We start from the raw sequence: 20,011 nt of genomic DNA, 5'->3' as shown, positions 1-20,011 counted from the left end.
GGGACCACTCAATATGACTCATAGTGACTCACTAGCAAAATTTGTGCTTCCTGTCCCCACAACTGTATGATCTACTAACCTAGACGTCTTAGTTCCAAAGGGAGGAATGCTTCCACCAGAAGACAAAATAACAATTCCACTGACCTGGAAGTAACCCTGCCACCCAGCCACTTTGGGCTCCTTATGCCTCTAAATCAACAGGTAAAGATGTGAGTTTTGGCATTATTTGGGATGACTGATCCTGCCTACTCAGGGGAAATTGGACGCCACTCCAATGTAAAGAAGAATACATCTGGAATACTGGAGCTCCCTTAGGGCATCCCTTAGTATCACTGCCCTCCCACTGAACACAATGGGAAATAAGTATCTTTGTTTTCTTCTCTCTTATCACCTTGTGTAATATAAGATTTATATCATGGTACTTAAGTATTTTTAACTTTACATCATAGTATTTAAGTTATAGGATATCAAGAAGAGTAAATTACCCAAGGACTTTTATACTCTTCTGGGAAAATGCTTAGAATGTTTTTGGTTGTGAAAAATAGTTGATCATGATGTCAGGCAGAAGCATGACCTTTTTATTTATTAGAGACTTAGTATGGTTTAAGGAATGCCAAGTTGGCAGAGTGAACTATGATTATTAATTTTATACATTAACTTCTAGTCAAACATTATTCCAAATAATTCTGCAAAGGTATTTTTTAGATGAGATTAGCATTTAAGTCAGTAGACTGAGTAAAGCAGATTGTCCTCCATGATGTGGGTGGGTCTCATCCAATCAGCTGTAAGTCTTTAACAGAAAAAAAAAACTAACCTCCCTTGAAGAGTGCTCTCTACCAGCAGACTGCCCTTGGACTTAAAATCCAACATCAACCCTTCCCTCGTTTTTCAGCCTGATTCTGGAGATTCTGAATTTAACCATGTCTCCAATCACATGAACCAATTCCTTAAAATAAATCTCTCTCTCTCTCCCTCTCCCCCCCCCCACCACACACACACACACACACACACACACACACACACACACACAAAATTGGTTCTGCATCACCAGAGAACTCTAATACAGTCATATTTTTAAATAATAATAAAATAGACTCCTTTCTCTCTTTCTTTTAAAGGTTTTATTTATTTCTTTATTTGACAGAGAGAGCACAAGCAGGGGGAGTGGGAGAGTGGGAAGCAGGCACTGAGCAGGGAGCCCGAAGTAGGGCTTGATCCCAGGACCCTGGGATCATGACCTGAACTGAAGGCAGACGCTTAACTGACTGAGCCACCCAGATGCCCCTAGCCTCCTTTCACAAAAGACTGGTGGGTACCACAGAAAATACTGAAATAGTGGACCACCATTGATCCATACAATTAGAGGGGCAATGTATCACACAGGAGAAGGCCATTAGCACTCAGCTCCAGTGCTAGGGTTAATATCCATTCTGACTGGCTGTCATACTAGGGGTTTTTAATATCACTCTTTTTCACACTATAAATATGAATTCCAAGTAACCTCAGTGTTCAAGTCAAAACTATGAAACTTACAGAAAAAAAATAAGACAATTTCATAACTTCAGAGCAGGGGAGCACATCTTAAATATGACAGAAAAACTACAAGCTAGGGGCACCAGGGTGGCTCAGTTGGTGAAGCATCTGCCTTTGGCTCAGGTCATAATCCCAGGGTCCTGGGATCAAGCCCCACATCAGGCTCCTTGCTCAGTGGAAAGCCTGCTTCTCCCCCACCTCCTCTCCCCTGTCTGCTTCTCTCCCTGCTTGTGCTTGCTCTCTCCCTCTTTCTCTGTGTCAAATAAATAAACAAAATCTTAAAAAAAAAAAAACCAAAATTACAAGCTAGGTTTTTGCATACATACAACTACACAAAATACATAAAGAACAAAATAAATGAAGCCTATACAAGGACAACAGCATAAAGAGAGTGAAAGAACATGCCACAATGTGGGAGAAAGTGTTTTCAGCTCATATACAAAAACAATAAAGGACTAGATGCCACATGAAAGAACATCTAAAATATGTAAAGCATTCCCATGAATGAATAAGAAAAATACAAGCAAATCTGTAAAACAAAATGAGCAAAAGACCTGATCTAGAGTTTTAAGAAACAGAAATCTCAAATTCCTAATAAACATATGAAAAGATGTTCAACTGCATTACAAATCAGGAGACTGCACATTAAAATACAATGAGAGATTTACGTCCCCATCAGATGGATAAAAATTAACAAGTATCAAACAACCAAGAGTTGGCAAGGATGCAGAACCGCAGCTCTCATTTACTGTTTAGGGAAGTATAAATTTGTAAATCACTTTAAAAACTAGTTTGGCTTTACTAAGTAAAGCTGGACATGTGGATCTGCTATAATCCTGAAATTCTATTCCTAGGTATATACCATGAGAAACTCCTGCGTATATGCACCTGGCTATGTGTACAATAATGTTCACAAAGGGAAAAAACTAACAACCCAAATTTCAAACAAACAAACAAACAAGAATGGATATACACAAACAATGAATCATGGAACACTACATCAAAAGCTAATGAAGTACTGTATGGTGACTAACATATAATAAAAAATAATAATTAAAAAATGGAGACAGAAAAAAAGAATGGATAAATTACTTGTGTCATATGCATGCTATAGATTAATATACAGTAACAAACCGAACCAACAGTAACTACAGACATCTACAGGGATCAGCTTCACAATGTTAAATGCAAGAAGAAAGAATACACTCAATAATGAAGCCTACCCAGGTCTGATATTTCAACCTCCCTCCAGTGCCCCTGATCCTTCTTATCACATGCTACCTTTTTACCATAACTCTTCTCTTCTTGGCCATCCGCTGTGCTCTCTAAGAAGGCAGCTTCGGTTTTGGTTGTGGTTGTTGCTCACAAACACAGTCAAAACACCCCTCGGATATAGTACTTGCTCAGTAAGCATTTGCTGAATGGACTATAATAATTCCAATCATTTAAGTTCAAGAACAGGCAAACTAAACACCATTCTAATTAGGGATATGGATACTAAAACTATAAAGAATTATAATGAATATTATAAAAGTCACGGTATAAGTAATCTTCAGGGTAGAGAAGGCAAATACAACACAGGAAGGACACCCAGGAAATTTCTATCTCTTAGCTTGGGCTTTAAAATGTACACTATAGTATATGTATATAACATATATATGTGTATATATAGATATATATCTATATATACACATGTATATGCTTTATATATATATAGATGCATATATATATATTTATACATACACTACACCTCACAATAAGAAAAAATATTGAAAACAAACCTCCATTGGTACATCTCCCCACACCATGCCACTTCACTCCTACTCTGATTTAACTATCACTACTCTGACCCAACATAAGAGTCAGGTAACAACTAGAATGCTTCATGCTAGAAAACAATGGCAAACTTTGTCTAGGAATCTAAGAGAAATGCTGAGATTTATATTGATCCTATTATATTATTTCTACTTGAAATAGGAGTCATCAGGCATCAAGTATTAGTCAACAGAAGAATATAAAAGTTTTCACATCCACCAATAAGACATCAACAGAAAAAACTACTTCTAAGTGTTATCTCTCAGATACATAGATTAAAAAAAGAGATACAGAAAAGAATAGAGATATAGATATATCTTAATTCGGTATGTAGGAAATATTTCAAATATACCTGGATGCTGCCAAACTCAACGTTCTCATAATGGAAATGTGCACATTCAGCCATCTTCGGAAAGTGACCTTTAGTGAAGGGTAACCTGAAGTACATGAAATAACTAAGTGAGATGCAAGATACTGGAGTAGTCAAAATTACTCAGCCTAAGGAAAAAGTAAAATGGGCTGGACAGCTCATGCAAGCAAAACTATTTAATAAGCACATGCGCATGGCCACACATAGATCCACACAAACCTTTCCAGAAATACAGTGAATCAAATGAAAATTACATTTAGTGCACAGGTCAAAACAAAACAAAACAAAAAAATTTAAAAAGCAACACTACACTCTCCTATCCTTGACCCAAGGCAAGGCCCATAGAAAATCTACGTTTTCAGTAAATGTTATGAAAACTGTGAAGAGCCAACTTCTAATCAGAAGCAGCATTCCCAACAAAATATAAAACCAGATTTTTACCTGTGAATGTTGTCGCAGCCCATCAGTCCTGGATTAGTGGGTCTGGATGCAGAACGAATATTTTTATCTTTGTCTTTTCTCTATTCACAATGAAAACATATAGCTGTCTAACCCTCTACTAGGTGAAAAGATGGTTTTTCTGTTTTTGTTTTTTAATGCCAGCTTAATGGGATGGTGGGGGAGTGGGTATTAAGGCTTCAGTGGGAAATATGGAATAGTTTTTCTGTTGAAACTGAAACAGGATACCTTCAGATATTTTATATAAGAGTCAACTACTAGCATCCAATTCAGGCTTTCTCAAAGGCAGAGCCGAGATATAGCAATCTCATATCTCAAACAACAAAGTTTATTTTTCTAAATGAATGAAAGCATGTATTAAGGGCACCAAGAAAGACACACTTGGATTGTTCCCGTTGAACAAATGCAATCTAATAGCCAATGACATAAAGTTGTTGCAAGAACAAAATTAAAGTATATTTTTAGACAAGTAGATAATCTTCAGATCTATTCCACTAATTGTTAAGTCATAATTTAGGCTTACAGTATAATTTAATGTATGGACAGTAAGAGCACATTTAGTAAGAAATCTAAAGAAAAGTTTTAAGAGACCTAAAAAACTGACTCCCATTTATAAAAATTCATTTAAAACCCACTGTAAAATTATACTCACTTTTTCACATGTTTAACCTTCATACTGGCTGTACTGCCACATGTCTTAAGACTAAGATCTCCAGGAATCTCTGGAACATCTGCTCCTCTTGCCTTAAAAAAAAATTAAAACAAAAGATTTAGGACTATTCCTTTAGTATAAATAGGTTTTTAAAAAGCAGACTATAATTTTAATGGTTCTGCTGACTGTACCAACAGCAATACATACCAATAATCTCTCCTTAAAACTGTAACTTACTTGAGTCTTGATTACTAAGAATAAGGAAAAAATATTCACCTAATTCACATACTTTAAGAAAAAATTTTCTGTGAAATATGGATTATTATACTCTTATAATCAAGTTTCAAAATCAGCTGTCATATTATCTGTCTCAACACAAACTAAAATCTCCCCCAGGGTACTGGAAAAAAATAATCTTGGTAACAGTGATTTTAAAAAAGTTAAAATGGCAATATGAACATAATTAGATCACAACATGCATTTCTCACACCAATATAGGTGATATTATTATAATATATGTTATACTTTCAGCTTACTCTTCTGTCAGCCACAGTTTTCAGACATGATTTTTTAATTCTAGTGACACATTTCAGCTGTATGATTTTAAAAACAAACTGGAGGATCAAAGGGTCTTCATATTCTGGGCAAAATATACAGCAAACCCAAATATCTATCATAAAAAAACAAATTTACATTATATTATCTATGATTTGTAACAGAAAAACTGAGTTATTATAGCCAATGCCACAGGATGCAATAGGAAAGAATAATATGGGATGAGTAGTTAAAATGACTTAAGAGGAGATTTGCAAAGAAAATGTATATATAACAGAATACTATTCAGCCTTAAAAAAGAATGAAATCCAGCCATTGGCAACAACATGGATGGACCTTGAGGGCATTATGTTAAGTGAAGTAAGTCAGAAAGAGAAAGACAAATACCAAATGATCTCACTTATATGTAAAACCTAAAAAACAAAACAAACCCAAAAAAACAAAAAAAAAATAAAAAATAAAAACCAAACTCATAGGTACAGAGAACTGATTGGCTGTTTGGGGTGCAGGTGGAAGAGGTAACTCTAACTCTACACTCTAAAAATGTGGTGAAACTGATCATGTAAATGACATCTCAGGTTGATAAGCCTAGATGAATATTGTGCAATTTAAAGATTAAGAGTGAACAATATATTTTTAAGGACAAAATGAAAATATTTTCCTCTAGTCATTCATTCAACTGAAAAGACTTTATCACACAATATTTTGCAACAACCTAGATTATCTTATTTTGCTAAAACAATATTCTCTCATCTTTTATGAAGTTTGTGCACCAAAATTTACCTGACATAAAGAGGTTTGCCGTGCTTAAATTCTTATCAAAATTTCTAAGAAGGTGGGTTTTCATTTATTACATAAATTATTCATAAATTGACTTAAAAAGGGTAACTGGATATAGACAGAGCAGAAGAAAAGATCAGTGAACTTTAAGAAGTAGCAAGAAAAAAATGCACAAAAAATTGTTTGGTTTTTAGTTTTTGTGTGTGGAAGAAAAAGACCGTAAGAAAAGTCTCAGTGACATACGCAACAATATAAAGCCATTTAACATATATGTAACTGGGGAAAAAAAAAAAAAAACCATACATGTAACTGAAGGCGAAAAAAGGAGAGGAAAATGCCCTCTCTGGAGAAGGAGAGCAGGAATAGAAAAATATTTAAAAAATAGATTAAAAGACAACTTCATAAATCTGAAGTCTAATAAACACTCAGGAACTTACACAGGGCCTACCATAATCAGCTGAAAAGGACTGATAAAAAGAAAATCTTAACAGCTGCCAAAGGGGGAAAAAAGAATATACATTATATTTGCAGGAATAAATAGAATAAAAGGAGAACATGTGGACTAAGCACTTTCAATTGCTTTTTTAAATAAGTGTCAACACAGAATTCTATATCCAGCAAAATTTATTTCAAAAAAAATATGTGAAGTTTCCAGTCTCTTCCACTATTTACAACAAAAACTCTAAAGATAACAAAATGAAATAAAATATAAATATGCAACTACTTGAGAGCTCTAAAAAATTTAATGAGAGCAGGTAGATTTGGAAGCACAGTCAAAACTTGAAGAGTGATTAATACAGTGGCAGTGTGCTTCTGGTTTTTCCCCACTCCTGCTACCTTCTGGATTGACCCAAGGAAGGGCTGAATCAGGATTTAAGTAACAGGTAGGGTCAGCAAAACTCTTTGGGAAGTCCAACTTTCTGGCCAAAGGACTTGAAAACTGACCCTTGAATGTGGGGAAAAAAGCCAAGAGATTTTTTCCCCCTCTTTGATCTCTTCCAACCTGGCCCAAGAACAGACCTGACACCATTTCAGCTGTAGCATGAACACACAAGATTCTGACCGAAAACCCATTCTTCTGAATAGAGAAACAATTTAAAAAGGAACCTGTTATATGACGATTGTAGAGGTAATCCTTATTTTTTTATTTTTTCTTTCACTACTTAGACCTAACAATAGCCCAGTCAGGAAAAAATATGTGCAATACCAGAGGCTAAAACTCTTGGAGAACACCACCCTTCCAGTAGAGAAACCAGGAAAAGCATCCTTCGAGAGCAGTGTGTGCAAAATCCCTAACAAAGATAAGAGTATAGCAAAGGCTGTAAAACTGAACTGATGTTAAAACCACCACCTAAAAGTCCAGAGAGAAAGTTCAATATGAACCCAACCAGGCTTGATGCCTGATAAGACCAAAAAAAAAAAAAAAAAAAGTCAACATTCTCTAGAGGATGTTAGTTGAGTCAGTCTCACAACACAATATTCAAAATGTCCATGATGCAATCCAAAATTACTAGATACACCAAAACCAGTAAAATATGAGCAACTCACAAAGGAAAAGACAATCAAGGAATGCCAAATGTGAAATCAAACAGATGCTGGACTTATCAAAGACCCTGAAACAGATATATAGAATAAACACACTGCATTAGATATTGAAACCAATGAAAAGACAAAAATTCCTTGATGAAAAATGTAAACCATACAAAAAGATCAAATAAAAATTTCAAAAGTGAAAAATGTAGTATCTGAAATAAAAACTAATGACTTGGCTCAAGAGAAGAATGGAAATGATAGAGGAAAGAGTCAGTGAACCTAACAGACAAAAAGATAAGAGCATATATTTAAATGTTTTAAACGACTGAAAAATATGAACAGACCCATAGATACCCTTTGAGAAGAAACACTGTCACAGAAAAAAAAAAACTATTTGAAATAATAACTCAAATTCATGAAAATATAACAAATATGTTGAAAGATACATGTTTACAGGTTCAAGATCAGCAAAAATAAAACAGAATAAAGTCAAAGAAAACCACAAAACAACACATCATAATGGAGCTGTTTACAACAAATATAAAAGAAGTATCCTGAGAGCTGCCAGAGAAAAAAGACATATTACATATAGAGTAATAAGAATTGAAATGACTGGACATCTCATTAGAAATCAAGAAGACCAAAAGACAGTGGAATAACATTTATAAAATGCTAAAAGAACTCTCAACACAGAAAACTACACCAAGTGAAAATATCCTTCAGAAAAGACATAAAAATAAGGTCACAGTCAGATTTTTTAGAATTAAGACAATCTGTTACCACTAGATGGGCTCTAAAAGAAATGCTAAAGAAAGCTCTTCATGTAGAAGGATAATGATATCAGAGTAAAACATGGGTCTTCTGGTAAAAAGGGAGCAACAGAAATAATAAATGATTAGATAAATGTAACATGTCGCTAATCTCCTCTTAAGTTCTTTAAAATATATGTGCCAGTTGAAAGCAAAAATTATAACACTGATCAATGAATGTAGATGGAATGCTTATAAAAACTACAATATTAAAGGAGAAAGATAAAAGGACCTACATGGTGGCAAGGTTTCTACATTCTGCTTGAAGTGTAAAACAATAATTTTAAGTAGAATATTAAAAGTTAGAAAAATGAGACCAATAATAGATTAAAAAAAAAAAAGAAAACACCATGATGAGGTAGATCCAAGGAATCCAAGACTGGTTTAACGCCTGGAAAGAAACTCGATGTTTTGGGTTTGAATTTATTTCAGGAATACAAGAATGGCTTAATAACAGAAAATCTCTAATTGTAATTACTTCAAATGGCAGTAATGCAAAGTAATAGATCTCAAATACGATATATCCTCCCCGAGATAAAGGGAAACAACATATTTTCAGTAATATTTGCATTATTATTCTGAAACAATTAAAAGTAGAAGATGAAAGCGAAGAAGTAATTGCTAATGTCTTAAAAACTAAGGTTTTCAGCATAAGAGATACAAATATAAATCAAAGAAATTAAATAGAAGCCCTTATCATTTCCCCCTTTTTTGGTGTTGAGGGGTCTTGACTAAGGCTGCTAGAACGATGGAAAAGGCAAACGCAGAAGGTACACTGAGACTTAACTACAGCCAGCATATAGCTGAGTCTTCTGTGATATACCCATGGAAAGAATTTTAAAATGGTAATTCAATACTAATACAGTTAGACAAATTTGGAGCTGATTAAAAACTCAAAAAATGTTAAATGTCAATTATATGGCAAATCACTATGAGACAGGAAGAAGGCAGCAGATCATAGGGTTCTTTTATTCCTAAATTTCTCAAGATTTTTATAAAAGATAAATGAAAGCATATGACATATTTATCAAATTTATAGACAGAAAGAAAACTAGAAGGGATACTAACACTCTTAGAGACAGAAGTTGAAGAGATTTTATTTTAACATGCTGCAAAGACAAACTAAAATTACTGTAAAGTTCATCGAGAACAAAAATTAAAGCCCTGAAATTATTTTCAAAACTCCATTTCATAAGTATGATGGGGGGGGGTGCACACTCTGCTTGGCAAGAATTCACGAAACAAGATCTAAGGCTGTACTTGACCACAAGCTAACTATAAGCCAAAGTATATCTTCACTGGTAAAAAGCTAACGCAGTCTTAAAAACTGTGGCATCCATAACAAAGACTGTCAGTATTTGTTTCTCCATAATCTGAACCAGTTAAACCACATAAGGGAACAGTTCATCCATTTCAGGAAAACATTATTTGATACTGAAAACATACAAAAATGGGAACTGGCAACGTTTTATGTTCTCTGTTTTACTGCTTCCTAACGCAGAAAAATATTCCACCGTTCCTGCCACTGGTACAGATCTTCAAAGAATCTTTCAAATGGCTATTATCCTGATCCCAAATCCAAGAAAAGCTCTCCCATGACTGGGTAAATGAAGTGACTTAACAGTAGTGTAACACGTGGTGTTCCAATATAGAACCATAAAGCTGGCTACTGTTGAATCTTCTCCCAAAGTCTATAAAGTCCATCTTTGTGTAACAGATACCAGCAAAATGTTAATAGGTATTACAGATTTTTAACTAAGGAAAAAAAATAGGATATGAAAAGGTGTTTAATATACAATCAGAGCACTGAAAGAAATCTCATTCAGCCATTCTACTGCAGAGGAAACTGAAACCAATAAACAACATGCCATAGTGCATTAGTCACAGTATTTAAACTGAATTTTTATTACAAAACCTGCTACATTTAACATAGGCATATGGAAGAAAAAAGGTTCAAAGACAATTGATTTCTTAAATGGAAAATTATTAGAAACAGCCTTTCTTCTATCAAAATATGAAAGACTAAAAATTTTTAAGATTGAAAAGAAATGGCACAGAAGATACTAAACTTTACTGCTTTAGAATACGAATTAACAAAACTCCTGATAAGTAATGTGGGATCTTCATATTCTTTAGGTAAGTTAGTTCCTCATAAGACAAGAGTAAAAAGAAAAGGAAAAATTAATCCTACAGATACACATCAAAGTGAAAAATATAAAGCAAATTTAAGGTCCTAACAATTAATGAAACATCAAATAATACCTTCTATATTATACGGTATTATTTAGTCCTTAAATTTCTTTAAGAGTTTTCATTTAACACCAATTACAACACATGGTATACATAAATTTCTCCCAGGCAATCATAAAAAAATGTATAGTTTTATAAATTATTAGTGGTTTTAAATCTCCTGGAATGTTTGTAATTTTCATCAACTAAGGTTATCACATGAGTTAACTATATTATGAAGCATATATAACAGAGAAAAACTATGCAACACTGTGGTAAGCAACATTTCAAAGAAGGCACCGTACCCACCCCCCAAACTCCTGCCAAGATTCCTACCTCCTGGTTATTCAAATACGAAGCTAGGTAACGATGGGAAGAGATATTTTGGATGTAATTCAAGTCCCAGGTCAGTTGATCTTAAAATAATTGTCTGGGTGGGCCTAATCTTCTTTTTTTTTTTTTTTTTTTTTGCTTAAATACATTATTTTTTTTAATCTATTTTGGGTTTTTTATAATAATTTTTTATTATGTTAGTCACCATACAGTATATCTTTAGTTTTTGATGCAATGTTCCATGATTCATTATTTGCGTATAACACCCAGTGCACCATGCAATATGTGCCCTCCTTAATACCCATCACCGGCCTATCCCAATCCCCCACCCCCTCCCCTTTGAAGCCCTCAATTTGTTTCCCAGAGTCCACAGTATCTCATGGTTCATTCCCCCTTCTGTTTACCCCCGCTTCATTCTTCCCTTCCTTCTACTACCCCAAAAGCAAGAGTCTAGGGCCTGACAGATTCCCCGGACAATTCTACCAAACATTCAAAGAAGAAATAATACCTATTCTCCTGAAGCTGTTTCAAAAAATAAAAACAGAAGGAAAACTACCAAACTCATTCTATGAGGCCAGTATTACCTTGATCCCCAAACCAGGCAAAGACCCCATCAAAAAGGAGAATTACAGACCGATATCCCTGATGAATATGGACGCCAAAATTCTCAACAAGATCTTAGCTAATAGGATCCAACGGTACATTAAAAGGATTATCCATCAAGACCAAGTGGGATTCATCCCTGGGATGCAAGGGTGGTTTAACATTTGCAAACCAATCGGTGTAATAGATAATATCAACAAGAAAAGAGTCAAGAACCATATGATCCTCTCAATTGATGCAGAAAAAGCATTTGACAAAATACAGCATCCTTTCCTGATTAAAACCCTTCAGAGTGTAGGGATAGAGGGTACATTCCTCAATTTCATAAAAACCATCTATGAAAAGCCTATATCAAATATCATTCTCAATGGGGAAAAACTGAAAGCTTTCCCTTACGAACAGGAACACGACAAGGATGCCCACTCTCGCCATTATTATTCAATATAGTACTAGAAGTCCTTGCAACAGCAATCAGACAATAAAAAGGGATAAAAGGTATCCAACTAGGCAAAGAAGAAGTCAAACTGCCTCTCTTTGCAGATGACATGATACTTTATATGGAAAACCCAAAAGACTCCACCCCCAAATTACTAGAACTTATAGAGCAATTCAGTAATGTGGCGGGATACAAAATCAAAGCTCAGAAATCAGTTGCATTTCTATACACGAACAATGAGACTGAAGAAAGAGAAATTAGAGAATCCATTCTATTTACGATAGCACCAAAAATCATGCATTATCTCGGAATTAACCAGAGAGGTAAAGGATCTATATTCTAGAAACTACAGATCACTCTTGAAAGACATGGAAGAAGACACAAAAAGATGGAAAAATATTCCATGCTCATGGATTGGAAGAATAAACATAGTTAAAATGTCTACGCTACACAGAGCAATCTACACTTACAATGCCATCCTGATCAAAATACCAATGACATTTTTCAAAGAGCTGGAACAAACAGCCCTTAAATTTGTGTGGAACCAGAAAAGGCCCCAAATCGCCAAGGAATTGTTGAAAAGGAAAAACAAAGCTGGAGGCATCATGTTGCCAAATTTCAAGCTATACTATGAGGCTGTGATCACAAAGACAGCATGGTACTGGCACAAAAAAAGACACATAGACCAATGGAACAGAATAGAGAACCCAGAAATGGACCCTCGGCTCTTTGGGCAACTAATCTTTGACAAAGCAGGAAAAAATACCCAGTGGAAAAAAGACAGTCTCTTCAATAAATGGTGCTGGGAAAATTGGACAGCTACATGCAAAAGAATGAAACTTGACCACTCTCTCACACCATACACAAAGATAAACTCCAAATGGATGAAAGACCGATGTGAGACAGGAATCCATCAAAATCAAAGGAGAACATAGGCTGCAACCTCTTTGACATCGGCCACAGCAACTTTTTTTCATGATACATCTCCAAAGGCAAGAGAAATAAAAGATAAAATGAACTGGTGGGACTTCATCAAGATAAAAAGCTTCTGTACAGCCAAGGAAACAGTCAAAAAAACTAAGAGGCAGCCCACGGAATAGGAGAAGATATTTGCAAATGACACTACAGATAAAAGACTGGTATCCAAGATCTACAAAGAACTTCTAAAACTCAATACACGAGAAACAAACAACCAAATCAAAAAATGGGCAGAAGATATGAACAGACACTTTCCCAATGAAGACATACAAATGGCTAACAGACACATGAAAAAATGTTCAAAATCATTAGCCATCAGGGAAATTCAAATCAAAACCACATTGAGATACCACCTTACGCCAGTTAGAAGGCAAAAATGGACAAGGCAAGAAACAACAAATGTTGGAAAGGATGTGGAGAAAGGGGAACCCTCTTACACTGTTGGTGGGAATGCAAGTTGGTACAGCCACTTTGGAAAACAGTGTGGAGGTCACTCAAAAAGTTAAAAATAGAGCTACCCTATGATCCAGCCATTGCACTACTGGGTATTTACCCCAAAGATACAGACATAGTGAAGAGAAGGGCCATATGCACCCCAATGTTCATAGCAGCATTGTCCACAATAGCTAAACTGTGGAAGGAGCTGAGATGCCCTTCAACGGATGAGTGGATTAAGATGTGGTCCATATATACAATGGAATATTACTCAGCCATCAGAAAGAACGATTACACAACATTTGCAGCAACATGGACGGGACTGGAGGAGATTATGCTAAGTGAAATAAGCAGAGAAAGACAATTATCATATGGTTTCACTCATTTATGGAACATAAGAAATGGGTGGGCCTAATCTAATCACAAAAGCACTTCAAAAGCAGTTTTCTCCAGCTGGAAGCCCAATGAAATCCAAAGAAGATTTAAAGCATGATAAGGATTTGAGGTGCTGCTGCTGGCTTTGAAGCCTGAAGTGCCCAAGTGAGAAGGAATTCAGGCAGCCTCTAATAGTAGAAAACACCTCCCCCCCCCCTCCCCGCTGGCAGCCAACAAAGAAACTAGGACCTCAGACCTAGGAACTAGAACAATTCTGCCCACAACCTAAATGAGGTAGGAAGCAGATTCTTCAGTCTTCAGATGAGAGCCAACCCAGCCAAACACCTTGATTTCTGCCTTACAAGACCCTGAGCAGAGAACAGTTCAGCTTGCCCAAACTTGTGACCTACAGAACTGTAAGACAACAAATGAGTATTGTTTTAAGTCCCTCCATTTGTGATAATTTCTCACACAGCAATAGAAAACGAATACTAATAATGTGGATATGTAAGACCCTAGAAATTCCTGAATGAGCCCAGGGTTTAAGGGCTCCTTTACCTCTCATGCAATTAAAACTCTCTCTCTCTCTTGGGGTACCTGGGTGGCTCAGGCAGTAAGCGTCTGCCTTTGGCTCAGGTCATGATCTCAGGGTCCTGGGATAGAGCCCCACAGGAGCTTCTTGCTCAGCGGGGAGTCTGCTTTTCCTTCTCCCTCTGTCCTTCCCCCCAGCTCACATGCTCTCTCTGTGACAAACAGATAAATAAATCTTTAAAAAAATAAATAAATAAAACTCTCCCTCTCTCTTTCCAGGACTGTGACGCAAAGCCCCAGGAGTTTTTGCTTTCCAGCACTCCCACTCTCCAGGGAACACGCTGACTTCAGCACTCTCCCAAGACTCTTGCGGAAGCTCACAGGAGGATGCTGCTCATGTGAAGCCAAGCCCTGGAAGAAAGTGCAATTTCTGCAGGTGGGGTTGGTAGTCAGTGAGAGATACATAGACCTGACTCAGCGTAACAGCCAACTCTCCTTTCTCCCTTGCAACCCATACTTCAATGTGCATGCCACAAACTGTTCCATACCCATTTTGCAGCTCTCAAGACCCTCATTTGGGGTACCTGGGTGGTTCAGTGGGTTAAGCATCTGCCTTTGGCTCAGGTTATGATCTCAGGGTTCTGGGACTGAGCTTAGAAGGGAATCAGTTTCTTCCTCTTCCTTGCTCCTACCCCTCTACTTGTGCTCACGCATGCTCTCTCTCTCTCAAATAAATAAAATCTTTTTTAAAAAATGACCCTTACTCATTTCCCCTACGAAGAGGAAAATTTAATTCCTTTCCCTCTCCATAGCAGTATTTTTTATTCCCCTTTCACAGGTATCCCTACACTATGTCCACCAGCCAGATCTCTTCCTTCCAGTGAACCAGCCAACTCCTTTATTTATGACACTTCCCATAATGTACAATGGGGAATATCTAGTTTTCCCTTCACTGTAGCACCTTAATAATAAGGCAGAATGCATATGTTCAATGCAAAGAAAAAGATATAAAACTACATGTTGTTTACAAGTATAAAATTATACTCTGAGACATCATGGGGAAAAGAGAATATATTAACAAAGCAATATTCTTTGAAAGTAACAATTTGGAGAAATTTGTAGAAGAAAATCATGTTTATGTGGGTGTTAAATTAGAAACTCTCTGCATTATAAGAAGACAAGAAGGAAATATACCAAAATAATCTTACCAGTGTGGGAAACGGGATTATGGGTGAGTCGCTCTTTTTTTTCCTCACTTTTCCACATTTTCTATACAAGCATGTTTTGTTTTTATAAAGGGAGAAAGCTTTACTGAGAAAGAGAGGGAAAGAGAGAAAGCAAGCAAGCTAGCTACCTCCTTCCACCTCTGCATATTACCTACTTTACAACAACCTTATGCAAATGCGTAACAACCCACTGTAACTAAATGAGGTTAGATACTCAACATGATTCCAACAGATAAAATTAGGTATTCGCATTTACAGGCAATTTAGGGAAGAACAAGGTAAAAACATATTTATGATGAGATATACCCATGTTCTAGCAATAAAATGGAATTTTTGATCACTGAGCTAAGTCATGAGTTAATGTGATAAGAGCTAGAACCATGGTGGAGATGCATCTCGAAGCAGAAAAAGAAGGAGAAATAACTGGTCTTCTCCCCTCTTCCTGTCCTCCAATCTTCTACTAGTGCCTCCCATTGGCCAAACCTACCCAGAAGCCTCCTGGTAAGAGAGCCTAGGAAATGTAGTTTGCAGGGACTCACTTCCTGCAATAGAGAACAAAACAGAAGGCAAGAAATCCCAAACCCAGCTTCATAATATTCCTTACTAAATGATGAAGATATCACTGTATTTATATAGAAGTCCAGTAATTTGAAATATAAATGATTTTATATAAAATCTCATTTTCACAAGGTAGACAAATAACATCCATATTTACACATAGGTACGTACACATACATGCACATTCCTCATCAGCTGAATAAGCAAGATTGTAATACTGAATCTCTACTGGGCATAAAGGTAAACTATTCCAAATGAGTAGTTAATACTTAAGAACAACAAAGGTAGATCTGAAATTGTTATAGAAAATTAACAATTCACCAAATAAGCATTCACAAAGGACATCAAAATGCAATCAGCATAAGAATATACTGTTATCAAAATGGCCCCAGAATGTCCTTTTCTTCAAAGAACAAAAAAATCCCAATACAACATATGTGAGGGGAAAGGAAGCCCAGATCAAAATCTTTTTTTATGTACAAGGTTAGGAAAAAGCATGTAAAAATAATTCAGGGGAAAAAAAATGGTAACTTTCTGCCACTCTTCACTTTTTTCCTTCAACAGACTCAAATCTTATTTATTATATTCTTTTCATTATTTGTATTCAGAATTTGAGGGAGGGCACAATAGCTTTAGACCAGTGTTATAATATTTTTCATAATGATGATGAAAAATAACACTTCTGCTTAAAATACAGTAGTAAAAGGACAAATATTTGGCCTATTAAATAGGGAAAAAAGAAATCGTAGGAGCTACCTCTATGTTGGTAGAACTGTATACATATACAGATAGTCCCTGACTTAAGATGGTTTTAATTACAACTTTTTGACTTTACAATGGTACAAAAGCAATGCACATTCAGTAGAAACTATACTTTAAGTTTTGAATTTTGACTTTTTCCTGGGCTAGTAATATACCGTACTGTACTTTCCAGGGATGCTGGGCAGCAGCAGTGAGCCATAGCTCCTAGTCCACAACAGGATCATGAGGGTAAGCAATGGTTCTGCACCCATACAAGCATCTTGTTTTTCACTTTCAATAAAATATACAATAAATCCATTGAGATATCCAACACTTTATTATAAAACAGGCTTTGTGTTAAATAATTTTCCCCAATTGTAGGCTAATTTAAGTATTCTGAGCACGTTTAAGATAGACTAAGCAAAGCTATAATGTTCAATAGGTTAGATGTATCAAATGTATTTTCAAAAAAAAGTGCATTTTCAACTTATAGTATTTTCAATGTACAATTGGTTCATCAGAATGTGACCCCATCATAAGTCAAAGAAGATCTATACATATACATATGCATTACCATATACATAACTGAAAAAAACAAGATTTGAATATGAAATCCGTTCCGTCAAGAAAGGCAAATGGGACTGCCAGTGTCCATACTCAACCACAGTTTCATCATAGGAAACACACGGAACAAACCTCTGAAATGAAACATGTTTATAGAAGCTATTAAATTTTAATTGGCCCAAGTATTGTTCCCTTTCTTACAAAGGAACAAGAGACAATAAAGGGAAATGTAATAGTAATTATCCCAATACTAAGGAAAAGCTAAATCTGTTAAATCTACCATATATTATGTTGAACAACAATATCACTAAACTGATTTTTTTTTATCCAGAGAGGGAGAGAGTGGAGGGAGGGGGAGAGGGAGAGAGAAAATCTTAAGTAGGCTCCCTCAGGCTGGATCTCACAACCCCGACATCACAACCTGAGCCGAAATCAAGAGGCCAACGCTTAACCAACTGAGCCACCCAGGTGCCCCAATTCTTAAACAGTAAGTATATTACCAAGAAATTAAATTAACTGAGTTATCTGTGTGAATAGTTTCAAAAGAATTTTGATAAAACAAAATATCCTTAATATTAAAAACAGATTACATAATTTTCTTCACATATTTCCTCCAACATGGTATCTAGAACTGAACTCCTAACGTGCAAGTGCTAAAAACACTTTGGAATCAAAGGAGGCAGGGTAGATTTAAATACAAGGATAACTCCCAAAGCATACAAATAACCATCAAATAAGACCCAGGAGTAAACTATATAATTATTTCTATTTAATTTTCTATTTTGAATGGTAACAACGGGGTGAGATTACTAAAGCCAAAAAAGAAACCAAAAAACAAACAAAAAAAACCCCTATGATTTTATAATAAAACTAATTCCTTCGCAATAAAGAAGTTGCCTTAAGGTTCAACTCTACTACAAAATAATGTCTCTTCCAAAAAAAAAAAAAATTAAGAGCAAAAAAAAAATTATTCAGAGCAACATTTAAAATAATTTAAGAAAAGTTATTAGCAACATCCATTACTATAATAATCACAAATCCTCCAGCAGAAAATATCTAGTAAATCAACATAAAAATTAACACAATGACATATTAGCAAAACTGTTAAATATTCTGAAGTATCTACTTCTCTATAATGGAGATTCATTCTCTCCTTTATCTCACTCCCATCTGCCCAATCATTAAAGATAATCCTCCTTATTCAGCAAGTATTTAATTTGCTGAAAATACAGGGTTTGAATGTTGTAAATAAATTTATCAGATATTTTCTATTAAGGTTCTTAGGAAAATCTAAAACCAGTATACTATTACGTTATAGGGACTTTATTCAGGTAAATTATTGCTAGTCTTCAGTGCTGCTAGAAAATGATACTGATCTGTTTCTACATTTGAATTTTGTACACCAGACCTACTAATAAAAATTTGCATGTAATAGTTAAATATATATTATAAAACATAAAGTACAAGTTCTTTCTGAAAAAGGCAGGGTATGAACAAAAGAATAGCAGAAGGGAAGAAAGAACCACAAATGAGCGAGACACTTCTTTGGGAATCTTCCATTAAAGAAAGAAACAGCAAGATTCTACACTATCCATGACACTCCAGTTGAGATCTATAAGAATCATTATGCCTCCAACTGTATGTTTTATGTATTTTCTCCCTGAATGTTTCCTAAGTTAAAACACTTTTTTGAAAAGCTATATAACAAATTCTCTCAGTAAAAGTAAATCCAGATCACTTAATGCCTTAAATAGCACAATATTTGGAATGTACAATTGACCCTTAAACAACACAGGAGTTAAGGATGTTGACCCCTTGTACAATTAAAATTGAGTATAACCTTTGATTCCCCCAAAATTTAACTACGAATAGGCTACTACTGACCAGAAGCCTTAACAATAACATAAATTGTCAATTAACACATATTTTGCATGTTACATGTATTACATACTGTATTCTTACAATAAAGGAAGCTGGGGAAAAATATTATTAAGAAAATTATAGGGAAGAGAAAATATATTCACAATACCATACTGTATTTATCCAAGTAAATGTACATATAAGTGGATCTGCACAGTTCAAACCCGTGTTGTCCAAGGGTCAACTGTAGTTTTCAGTTTAATAATTAATAATAAAATGCTCAGTTTGAGATCAGTTCAACAGTTCAAAAGATTGTAGGCCTAACCTTATAAAACTGCCAATTTTGAGCTTGTTTAACCTATAAAACTAACAATTTCATATGGCTCACCTAATACATATCTCAGAACTCTCAGCAGTACATTAATTATCTTCAATAATTAACGCTGCTTGATTCATGCCAGAGAATTCCCACAATCTTCAGCCAGAAAAGGATGCACCATGGAATGGGGTGGGCTTGGAGTTGTTTATTGAAGAGTTCTGAATATATTTGGCAGGAATTCAAAACCTGGGCTTTGCATATTAATCAATGGTTGCATTTGTGATTATTCAGAAAGCAAAACTAAAAAACATTCAGTT

At 35.3% G+C, this 20,011-nt stretch overlaps 1 protein-coding gene across 5 annotated transcripts in view; it reads right to left on the bottom strand.

The window, feature by feature from the left end:
- The window catches only part of ARHGAP32 (Rho GTPase activating protein 32), a 293,982-nt gene that overhangs the window by 159,730 nt on the left and 114,241 nt on the right, over positions 1–20,011 (bottom strand). For 4 of the 5 annotated variants that reach the window (XM_087868278.1, XM_087868279.1, XM_087868280.1 and 1 more), the window contains exons 3-5: positions 4,830–4,921; positions 4,160–4,201; positions 3,701–3,785 (exon numbers count right to left, since the gene is read on the bottom strand). In XM_087868278.1, the coding sequence (XP_087724404.1) occupies positions 3,701–3,785; positions 4,160–4,201; positions 4,830–4,921 (219 nt within the window). The remainder of the gene's footprint in view (positions 1–3,700; positions 3,786–4,159; positions 4,202–4,829; positions 4,922–20,011) is intronic. The other variant, XM_045783742.2, reaches the window with a different exon arrangement.

Source organism: Ursus americanus, chromosome 16, assembly GCF_024610735.1.
Source record: "Ursus americanus isolate L20-20 chromosome 16, mUrsAme1.1.p, whole genome shotgun sequence".
Taxonomy (NCBI): domain Eukaryota; kingdom Metazoa; phylum Chordata; class Mammalia; order Carnivora; family Ursidae; genus Ursus; species Ursus americanus.
Note: the sequence above shows the minus strand (reverse complement) of the source record. Positions and strands in the feature narration are given on the sequence as shown.